Genomic DNA, 12,108 nt, shown 5'->3' on the forward strand with positions numbered 1-12,108 from the left:
GTAATACTGGCTTTCGTATTTTCAAACTGTATGGAAAGCTATAGCATCATGGTGGTTTTGAAAACTGGGCGCCAGAGAGCTCCCAGTCAGTTTCTGGACTGGAAAGGGTTAGATACTCGCAGAATAGGGAACATCCCATTTGAGTTATTAAATGTCCTGCTATAAAACAATCACCTGCAATTCTAACAAAAGAATTAGGATACATTTACACCACCTTTACACCCAAAGCATGCAACATAAACAATATACAGATCTGAGCTGTACCTTGCTCCTCAAAACCACATAAAATAGCTGGACATTTTGCCAGTAAAATGACCAAGCTTCTGTTAATGTAGGCATTTATTACTGCAGTGACTTCCAGAGCCAATCCTGGTGCCACCATTAATTAGAGCTAGGAATTAAAATTGGACTAAGCAAAATGATGTCATTAGAGTCATTTTCAGCTCCTGATGCAATAAGGTCATTGTAGTAACTGGATACCAGTTCAGACCCCACACAATTTTTGGATGGGCAGTCACCACAGAATTTAGTGTGCATTGAATATTGGCATTAATATCTATCATCATTTTACCTAGTTCCACTGCTTCAGCAGAAAGTGTGTGCCTTTTAATGTGCACTATCACATTTTTCAACTTCAACAGTTTGCTCAATCAGAGAGCAGTTACACATCCTGGAAAAGAGATTTTGTTAATCCAGAAATCATAATTTAAGAAACCAATTAAAGCAGCTTCACCATTCCCCAAACAGCTATCAGATCTGTATATAACGCATAAAAAGTGCAGAATTTGCAAATCAAATTATAATAACCCACTCACGTATGCTAACACCGTAGACTGCTGCAAATGTTGAAGGGGGAAAAGTGTTATCAATGGCATGCAAAATCTGTAAGAATTCTTCAAGCATTTACTTTGTTAAAGGGATTTAACAGCCTGAAAGGCAGTACGAAATGTTAAGCTACAATAGATTCAAAATTACAATTTAAGTTGCATAAATTTTAACAGGAAACAGGGCATCTATAATCACTGTACAGATAGATCGCAATGTTTAGTATTGTACGTTTCAAGTGACTTTCATACAAATAAAAAAAGCTTTGTTATAAATGATGATCAGTGACTGACTTTTATGAATAGTATTGAATAGCATACCAAGATAAAATACACTTACTTGTTCCTTTCTAGATTTATGTGATGAAGCAACATGAGCTAAGTACTGAATCACTTTCTTGGTGTTTTCTGTTTTACCAGCACCAGACTCTCCTCTGTAGAGAAATGCATTTACATTTTAACACTTCCATTGTGCTTCACCTAGGCTGGTGAAAAAAACACTACAGCGAAGTTTGGAACAGAATTAAAAGAATTAAGTTTACTGTAATTCAGACTATCACCTTAATTACAATACATTGGAAGAGCTAACCAAATGGAATATGAAATGAAACTTATAAAGGATATCAAAATCAACAAAAAAAATTAGGAAAAGAGGAGAACAAAGAAAAACATGGGCCCCTTAATACTGAACATTTATATTATAAATAAAAAGGAGGAAATGGTGGACGCATTTGATCATCGTCTTGCTTCAGTATTTACAGCAGAGAAAGAGGATTGCACGCCAGACAACCAAAGGAAATTAATACTGAATCAGGAAAGCTCACCAAAATTAACACAAGGGAAATAACAGTATTGAAGAAAGTAACGGCATTAAATAGTGACAAATTGTCGGAACCAGATGGTTTTCATCCCAGGGTTTTAAAGAAAATAGTTGAGAACAATGCAGATGCCCTAACTATAATCTTCCAAAGTTTGCTTGATTCGAGAACCATTCCTTTGGATTGGAAAATTGCATGTCATTATTTAAGAAAGGTGAAAGTAGGAAGACCAGTTTGTCTAATATTATTGGGAAATTGCTAGAATCTATAATTAAGGCTGGAGCACTGAACTCCTTGAAACCTTTCGGCTATGAGAAAAATCAGCTTGTAAAGAGTAGGTCATCCCTTATGAGCTTTATTTAAGTTTTGAAAAGGTGCCTAAAGTAGGGGCCAAGGGAATGTCTATGGATATTTTTATGGACTTCTAAAAAGCATTCTATGAAGTCCTTTATAAGGTATTGTTAGCTGAAGTTAAAGCCCATGTAACTGAAGGTATATCATTTACCTTACTGAGACACAAAAGATAGGGGAGAGCTAACAGGCAGGTACTCTAATTGGTAGAATCTGACAAGTGGCATCCCACAGGATTTGCATTGGGGCCTCAGTTATTCATTGTGTTTATTAACGAGTTAGTTAATGGGACAGAGAGCCATATATCCTAGTTTGCTGATGACAAAGATAGGTGGCATCGTAAAAATGTGGATAGATGCATAAAATTACAACAGTATTAATAGATTAAGTAAATGGCAAAATTGTGGCAAATGAATTTCAATACAGGTACATAAAAATGAGTTCTTTATAAATGGTCAAAAGTTAGAAAGCTGTGGAGATCCAAAGAGACTTAGGATTCATGTACATAAATCAATAAATTGCAAAAAAAAGACAATGTTTAATGGAATATGACTTTAATGTTTGGTGGGCCAAAGTGGGTAGATGTCATGTTTCTGCTATTTAAAGCCCTGGTTAGACCACACCTAGAGTACAATGTTCACTTCTGGGCATCATAGTTTAGGAAGGGTGCACTGTCCTTGGACAGAGTGCCATACAGATTTATTAGAATGCCACCTAGATTCCAAGGGGTAAATTAAGGGAAGACACTACATAAACTAGGGATGGAAAGCCCGGAATTTAGTAGATCAAGGAGTGATTTAATCAAAGTGTTCAAAATATTCTAGGGAACTGGTAGGTAGGCAGAAAGGAACAATTCTGCTGATTAGAGAATTTAGGACTGGGGAACATTGCCTAAAAAACTACAGCCAAGCCTTTCAGTTTGGAATTCTTTCTGGAAAAAAAAAGTTGATGCTGGCTAAATTGTTAATGTTAAATCTGAGAATGATAGTTTAGAGTTAACCAGGATGTGGGTCTGAATGGTTCGAGGAGTTAAATGTTCTATTCCTGTTCCTTTATATCAATGGGCTGCTACATATCACTATCTTCAAGAAAAGGGTCACTATCTTCAAGAAAAGGGAAGAAAAAAAATGGGGAAAAAAAACATTTTTTCCCAATTAATTATACACTAAATATTTTTCTTCCAAATTTCCTTCATTTCAAGATGCAATTGGAAAACTGCATAGAACTTATTTCTGAAATCTTAATTCAGCTATTGTGCTCTTTACTCAGCTGCATTCCCACTTTATATCACAGGATAACCCAGTAAATCATAAATGTATTTCCTGCAACAGTGAATTATATTTTATAAAAACTCTTCACTCCAAACTCCTATGTTGTAAACTTACAAGCCACATTAAACACCTGCAATGATGCTAATCCACACAAACTCTCTTGACTGAGCACTAAGAGAATCTTTATTACTCAAGTTTTGGATTTCAGTATATAGTCAAGTTGTGATGCATTTTGGGGGGAAAAAAGATGCAGTGTAAACTAAATGTTAAAATATTTTAAGAGATGCACAAACAGGCTGGGGCTCACATTTGAAAAGCTTTGAAGATGGCAACACAAGTTGATAAAGCAGTTTCAAAACTCATGGGTTCACGGGTTTTATAAGCAGAAGCATCGAGTACCAAAGCAAGGAAGTTATAGCAAATCTTTATAAGTCATTGGTTAGGCCTCAGCTAATCTAATTCTTGCACTGTACCTTAAAACAATGACAAGGCCTTGAGGAGAGTGCAAAGGAAATTTACCAGAATGATACCAGGGATGAGGAAATTTAGTTATATGGAGAAACTGAAGCTTGTGTTGTTCTCCTTAAAGCAAAGATTAATTGGAGTTTTAATAGAAGTGCACAAAATTGAGGGGTTTTGATAAGAGCTGGTAGGGCGAATTGGTTTTTACAAGCAGAAGGGTCAGTAACCAGAGGGCACAAGATCGAAGATAACCAGCTAAAAGCTAAGTGAGATGAGGCAATTTTTTTTTCAAGATAGCAAATTATGATCTGGGGTAGTGAAAACAGCTGCAATAGTACCCTTCAAAAGGGAACTGTAGATAGAAAATGCAGGGCTATGGAGGAAGAGCAGGGGAGTGAGGCTAATTGATAGCTCTTTCAGAGAGCCAGCATAAGCACAGTGGGTTGAATAGTCTCCTGTGTTATTATGCTCTGGATTCAAAGTGTGCGTATTATGGGTCAACATTTCATCAAAACTGATTCAAACAGCTAGAATACCAAAATCTCCTCCTCTCTCAATTTCTGTAAAACACAGTACATTAGAACAACTGAGTAAAGAAGCATTAGTTTCCAGGAAAGAGGCCAGCTTCCTAGATGACTTTCTCTTGCTCCTTGAACAAAGGGAGGAGTTGTCCTGTAATGTGAAGAGGTTTGAGAAAATGTACTGGACTACCTTTTCATGAATCTTCTATTTGTGTTGGTGCATGGGTGCGCTACTTAAAAGCATCAGCTGTCATAACCTCAGGTCTGTTATTCTCAATCATCTGGCAGTCTCGAATCCATTTAGCTTCAATATTATATCTGAGATACCAGGAATGGATCTCCCCTTGTTTGTTGCAATTTTGAGTGATAATCATAATGTTTACCAACAGATACATCCCTTCCAAAGATGCGATAGTCTCTGGGGCCTGTCAAACCACACAAGATTTTGTCCAAAGCTTTATGAAACAAAGCGCTGGTAACAAGCTTTGCTTCTGGTTGCAGATGAAACTTAATTTACAAAAGAAAAATTTAACTCTGAGAGTGCAGTCCCTTCTCGATGGTCATTGCAATGGCCTCCTGGGAAGACCACGCACAGACGTGTGAAAAGCAAATACTACAGTGACAGGTATTATATGAAAATTCTAGTGCTCACAAATGGGAACATCTTGCATAAATGCCTAAAAAATAATTTTAGATACAGGTTAGCATGTCTATTACAAATTTACATTACATTATTGTTATGCATTCATTTGTTCATTGTGCAGTCAATCAAGGACAAAATTAAGGACAAAAGAAATGAGGAAACACAGGAGGAACGTTAAAATGTCAGTACTTATATATGTGGAACCAATTACTGACACAGATGGTGGAACAAGAAACCTTAATAGATATCAAGAACAAACTAGACCGCTATTCTTAATTGTATATTAATTGACTGCTTAATTATATTCAGGTGGACATTAACTGAGGATTCACTTGTGCTCATATAGTATGGAGGTGTACGTTTGTAATGTGTGTCTCTAAGTAATAGCTTATAAGTGTGTAAAGATTAAGCTCCAGTTCTACCCTTCACCACCTGGCTATCCAGGATACAACACATCAACAAAATGGAACTCAGGGTAAATTAGAAATGTGCCATTGATAGATGGACCAAGGTTTTTTTTAAATATTCTTTCATGGGATATGGGCATCATTGGCAAGGCCAGCATTTGTTGTCTGTTCCTATTTGCCCTTGAACTGAGTGGCTTGCTAGGCAATTGCAGAGGGCAATTAAGAGTCAACCACATTGCTGAGAGTCTAGAGTTACAATTAGGCCAGACCTGGTAAGGATGCCTAAGGACACAAGTGAACCAGATGGGTTTTAACGACAATCTGGTAGTTTCATAGTCATCATTATGGAGACCAGCTTTCAATTCCAGATTTTTATTAATTGAATTTAAATTCTACCAGCTGCCATGTTGAGATTTGAACCTGTGTCCCCACAGAATTAATCTGGGTCTCTGGATTACTAGTCAGGTGATATTACCACTATGCTACCATCTCCCATACCAAAGGGTTTGAATATGTAAATTTGCTTATTAGTTCAAATCTAATGCAAGGTTTGATATGATGATGTACCAAGATGGAAGACAGGAAGAGACTTCTTAGGAAACTTAAGACTCATGCATTTAGATAAAAAGAGGCAAACAAAAGATTACGTACGTGCACAGGATTGACTGGTCTTCACGATCTGAAATGAAGCAAACAAAACATATTACTGTACTATTTGTGTTGTTTTCCCATTCTGCCCTCAAAGAGGGTACTCACCAAACATTCCAGCATGCGTATAGTGGAATTGTTTAGTACAGCCTTGCAGAAGGTTTAAAACTGAATTAATTATAAACAGTGCTCATCTCAGCTCTGCAGGCTAACTATTGCTGGAGCCCATAAGTACTTTATATCAAGAAATAGGATTAGTTTCTCACCTTAAAACTGCCATTTGCTACTCAAGTTCTCTTCCAAAATATGGATAGATGCATTTAAAAAGTTACTGCTGAAAATGGTACAAGTTAAAAAGGTCCAAAGTCTGCAGATTTTGCAGTGGTTGGATGTGTTGAATGTACCTTTTTTCAGTGATTATCTGGGTAGAAAATATGTTGCAGTGCCCAAGTTGCTGCACCATTGTTTTTTGTCACAGATACTGAAAAACATAATCTATAAGTGGCACAGTGGGTTTAACACAGACATATCTAGCCCAGACTGACGAGATGATATTCTGTCTGTTGTCAAAGATCCTCTTAATATATGAGCCTATGGTTAAAAAAACCTCTAAATTTGGCAATTACAATGATAGGTTGAAGGATGATTGTAGGTGTGGTAAATGGAATGAGCTATACTGGAACAGGAGTTTTCATGAAACTGGGAATAAAAATGGAAGGTGAGCTTTAACTGCATCAAGCTGGACCAAATCTGGAAGTGCTTGAAGTCTGAAACTGACACGGAATCTGAAAATGGAAGAGCTTCATTCCCTATCGTTAATACGTCTTTCATCTTGCTCAGCACAAACAATGCACTACTACGAGTCATTTGTGTCAATGTTCCCTTTTTAAGGTAAATAATTGATATGTGTTGCTTACATAATTTTGTATCTGGATTTTGTCTCTATTATTAGCAAAAACACATCAGCATCAATTTTGTGGCTTAGAGTTTGAGTGACTCTTCAACTGCATTGATATTGTAAAACAACTTCCTAAAGTGAGTGATAACAGTTCAATTGCTGTAAAAACTATCCCAATTTTAATTGAGTTTCTATAGAGTCTCAGATGTGATTATTTTCGTGAATACTCCCTTGTCCTTCCCAGTGGCTGAAAAAGGTACATACATTGAACCAGGACAGGCAAGGGAAATTCAGTTGCTCATCTCACCATGGCTCCCCCAAAAAAAGGAGGCTACCTTCAAAGACAATCTTCACAATTACGCTAGCAGTGTCAGAGACAGCCTTTACTTTATTTACTAATGAAGTTCCCATCACTCCCAAAAAGCAAGTTAGTATTAACATTACCAAACTTTACAGTATTATATTCAAAATATTTAGAAGTGTCACTATGACCCTGTATGAAATACAAAAATACAGCGCACACAGTTAAATATACTGCTCTTAACTTAAACTCATGTAATTTGAATTATCTGATATTCAAAATTTACCGGCACTAAATTCCCATTATGGTATACATACACTGCTTAATTCAAATTATTGCAGTTAGAAGTGTGAGGTGATACCCTTTGGTACAAAGAACACGGAGACACAGAACAAAATAAAGGATACTATTCTAAAGGGTGTGCAGGAGCAGAGACCTGGGTGCATATGTACATAAGTCATTAAAGGTGGCAGGACAGGTAGGGACAGCTGTTTCTAAAGCATACAGTATTCTAGGCTTCATTAATAGGGGATAGAGTACAAGAGCAGGGAGGTTATAATGAACTTATATAGGACACTGGTTAGACCTCAACTGGAGTATTGTGTACAGTTCCGGGCACCACAATACAGGAAGGATGTGAACGCTTTGGAGAGAGTGCAGAAGAAGTTTACAAGAATGGTTCCAGGGATGAGACACTCAGTTATGTGGAAAGATTGGAGAAGTTGTGGCGGTTTTCCTTGGAGAGGAGAAGGCTAAGAGGAGACTTGGTAGAAGTTTTCAAAATCACAAGGGGTCTGAACAGAATGGGGAAAAACTGCTCCTGCTCGTAAATGGATTGAGAACCAGGAGAGCAGAACCAGTTTTAAAATGTTTTGCAAAAGAAACAAATGCGAGGTGAGAAAAGACTTTTTCACACAGCGAGTAGTTGGAATGCACTGCCTGGAAATGTGGAGGAGACGGGTTCAATTGAGGGATCCAGGAGGGCATGGGATGATTATTTAAACAGAAACAATGTGCAGGGTTACAGGGAAAAGGCAGGAGATTGGCACTAAGTTAAAATGCTCAGAGAGCCGGTGCAGACACGATTGGCCAAATGGCCTCCTCTTACACTGTAACAATTCCGTGATTCTGTGACTTTTTTTTACAGAAAAAACATATCATCAGGAATAGACTGTAATTAGTAAATCAGACAAAAACAGCAAAAAAAAGTCCAAATCAAACTTTTAAAGGTGCTGTTCATTTTGCCTATTGTGAACACGAACATCATGTTGGCTATTTAAGACTGAAACATAGGTTAAATTTGCCACGACATGACTTCTGGAACCATTTTGCTCATTATGATGCTAACGTGACAGTATATATTAGAGCTGAGCGCCTGTCTGAACTTGGACAAAAATCTGCAGTTTGTCTGCTTAGGCTAATCCAATAATTCTAGATCAGTGAAAAAAAGTCACAACTTTTCAGGTGCACTTCAAAAGGCACTTTTAAAGATTCCGAACAGCAGTCATTCACAGTCTCTTCCATGGCTATAAGCATTGTTTCAGGCAACCAAAGGAAGTTAAAACTACTGGATTTCGTTTGATTGGCTTCCAGAAAGTCCATTGATCCTACCATCAGTGCTGAGTAATAAAAAGTCTACAGGCAGCATGATCTCATTACTTCTAAAATCCCATTCTTATAAATTTTGCACACAATAATGTTACCAGGTGACTTTGTAATGATGCAATTACACAACACCATGAGCAATCTGTCACAATCACTTCACAGTGCATTTAGGCCAGCTCCTGGGAGACCAGCCTACAGTATGGAAGTTATGTATAAAGTGCACAGACCTGATCGTGGATACCATTGATACACAAGCCTGAAATCACCAGAGGCAACTAATGCAATGCATAATAAAAAACTTACATTCAACCAAGTGTTTCCCCTTTCTACTTCAGCTACTCTGGCTAACTCCTGTCCCCATTACACAATCACAATGGGAAAAAGGTGGCAACCTGCATCTGTTGGGTCTGAACCAACTTTATAATAGATGTTTGCAATACTTATTAAAATATAACGCCACTTACACAACTTGCATACAAGCTTGCATCACAAGGTGGTAGAAGTCGACTCCAAGTTCCTATGAGCTAAGAACAGTTTCCTGGAAATTATTTCCTTTTTTATCCCCAGCCAGACAAAATCTGCATAATTCAGACTTGAGCATCAGGGGGCTACACTTTTTGCATCTGCTTTTTGGCAAAAGCAATTTAGATGTAATTGCAATAGTTGCGATTCGCTGGAGGTTAGATATTGCCAATAAATTTTAAGCATCCTGACTGGTCAAAGCTTGCTTACGAACTAATTATATGCTTCATTTTTCTTCAATATGTCCTATCCAGTGAGAGCATCTGATTGCTTTGAAACTTTTTTCAACACCTCAAATTAACTTTTAGACTTCTCAACAATTACCAGTTAAGGCAAAATATCAGCTTTTCTGAAACAATTTGCACAACTCTGTATTTAAGCACTGTTCAATTTGTTTTGATTTCACCTTCCCCAATATTAAAACAGTTAAATAAAATTGCAATGCTGACAATCCGCAAATCATTTGACAGAGGTTACAGGAGAAAAAAATAAACTTAAAACAATGGGACAAAAGCTACATCACATCATAATAGATGAACTCATGTTTCACCAGGTCGGGAGGAGAGCAAATATGGCCATGGGAAATACACCCAAGATCATCTCCAAGTAAAAGCAAAAGCCGAAGAGTCATACTGAACTTAAAATGTTAACTCTGTTTCTCGCTCCACAGATGCTGAGTTTGTCCAGCATTTGCTGTTTTTATTTCAGATTTCCAGCATCTGCAATATTTTGCTTTTAATCCTTGCTAGAAGTGCACATAGGTGGACAGGATTGGGTTTGGCTGCACCAGGTAAACTAGTCAGCCAACATGCTTACAGGTGAATTATGACCAGTTGGCAAAATATCAGATGGCAAGTAATCTACAAAGAACCATGCCCTGAGACAACATCTTCAAGGGGTTTGGTAGGTCCTGGGGTACAAAGGAAAAAAAATGGGTGAGAATTAAAGAGGAATATCAAACAAAAACTCCACAGACTACTCCAGACTAGCAAGAATAACACTTTCAGTAGGCAGGGTTACAATGGAACAAAAAATGACAAGTGTCTCGCCAAAACTATTATAAGAAAAATTAATTGCTGTCACTGGGAAGCTTGATAACATTGTTTCAAACTATGTGAAAAAACTGAAACTGATGTAAGAATTTTGGCAAAGGGGTACTGCAGTTTTAATAAACCTAAAGCAATCATGGAGGGGAGAGGAAATTAATATTTAATCTGGTTTTACTACAGACTGAAAGAAAACGCAAAGCCCACCTTTTTATTTCCTTAAAAGGAAGGAGCAAGATGGCAATTAAGTCACTCCTATGGAAAACTGATGACATCACTTGAAGAAATACCGAAAGCAGGATAAGTCAGGGGGTGACTGACTCATTCAGATTCGAGTTCAATTGATCGATGTTAATTTAAATGCTAAACACCCATTATAATTAACCAGGTTAAATTAGCCAAGGTGCAAAAGGTTTCATTTTATACAGAATATGCACAGCAGTATCTTACTCTGACCACCTCACCACAGGGAACAAAGAACAGAAGTAGGCCATTCAGGCCCTGAAGCATATTCCACCATTCAAATAGATCATGGTTGTTCTATACCTCAGCTCCATTTAACAGTTTTTGCTTAATTTCCCTTGACACTCTTATCCAACTGAGTCCCCTTTGTTAACTACACCGTCATTCACCACAGCTCAGAATACACACCATTCACACTCTGCTTTTTATAACAAGAAACTTACACACTCAAAGAGTCATAACATTTAACAAAATAACTAGAATACAGATTAAGCCAACTTTAATCAAGCCTGCAAACATTCCTGCTCACATCCAAGACTATGGCACAGCATGTCATTTTACGTGAAGTCGAGGGGTTAATGACAACTTTAGATCAAGATCACCACAGCATTACCAGCGAACTACTGGGCTTTGTTGTTAACAGTTACCACTGAGCTTTGTGGTAAGGTTTTATGATGGGTTGAGCGAGTTCCAGCTCTCAATATACACATCTTGCACAGTCAGCAATAAATCCAAAGTAAACTTGCTGACCCACCAATACAGGTCACCAGGAAGATTTAGTAGTAAACTGTTGTCTTCTTGGGCTTGTTGCCCAGTGACAGTCAGCTGGTTAAATCTAAATTGTGATAAGCCCAGTATAAAAGTAGTTCTAATCAGAGAGTCAATAATCCACAGGACGCACTCAGGAGCTACTTTCAAGCAAAAAAAAAAATCACTCTTGCTAGAAGTACATGAAAAAACTCAATCATTCTTTTGCCTCAACTCACCTGCTCCAACCACCTCAACAATTTCCAGCTGTTTCTTTACACGTACAGATTTGTTCCAAGAGCTGTGTGACCAGTCAATGTGTTCAGCAAAAATCAGCTTTATCTGCCTATGACTTGAATTAAATGCTCAGAGTTCCACTCAGGCTTTGAAGAAAGTTCTCTCTACTGCAGCAGCCATGGTCAATGGAATCAGTGCAATGGACAGCTACCTTCTAACTTTCAAAAGAAAGCATATGAATGATTTAGAATTTTATAAATAAAGATGTTAGCTTTCATTCTGGATGTGTAAAATTACAAAACTTGGCCACTTGCCACAAAGATGTGGTTATTTTAACTCATTATACTTTCTCTTTAGAGATTAAAGAGCTGCGATCAGATTGGTCCATAAAGCAGGTAGTTGGACCCAGCTGAAACTCATTTGCTGCAACTTAATGTCACCTAAATGTATATTGTGGAGCACTGAAATAGAACATTTTTAAAAATCTACATAATTTTTACTGATTTACTAGCAGATTTATCAACCTTAAACTGCTGGCATTTGAAGGCAAGAGTTAGAAGCAGG

At 37.5% G+C, this 12,108-nt stretch overlaps 1 protein-coding gene across 2 annotated transcripts in view; it reads right to left on the reverse strand.

Annotated features, from left to right (window-relative positions):
- The window catches only part of LOC144669596 (myosin-9-like), a 183,936-nt gene that overhangs the window by 114,079 nt on the left and 57,749 nt on the right, over nucleotides 1-12,108 (reverse strand). Inside the window, exons 4-6 of one of the 2 annotated variants that reach the window (XM_078532118.1) lie at nucleotides 5,949-5,976; nucleotides 1,165-1,258; nucleotides 816-836 (exon numbers count right to left, since the gene is read on the reverse strand). In XM_078532118.1, the coding sequence (XP_078388244.1) occupies nucleotides 816-836; nucleotides 1,165-1,258; nucleotides 5,949-5,976 (143 nt within the window). The remainder of the gene's footprint in view (nucleotides 1-815; nucleotides 837-1,164; nucleotides 1,259-5,948; nucleotides 5,977-12,108) is intronic. The other variant, XM_078532119.1, reaches the window with a different exon arrangement.

The sequence above is a fragment of the Cetorhinus maximus genome, chromosome 29, assembly GCF_964194155.1.
Source record: "Cetorhinus maximus chromosome 29, sCetMax3.hap1.1, whole genome shotgun sequence".
Classification (NCBI taxonomy): domain Eukaryota; kingdom Metazoa; phylum Chordata; class Chondrichthyes; order Lamniformes; family Cetorhinidae; genus Cetorhinus; species Cetorhinus maximus.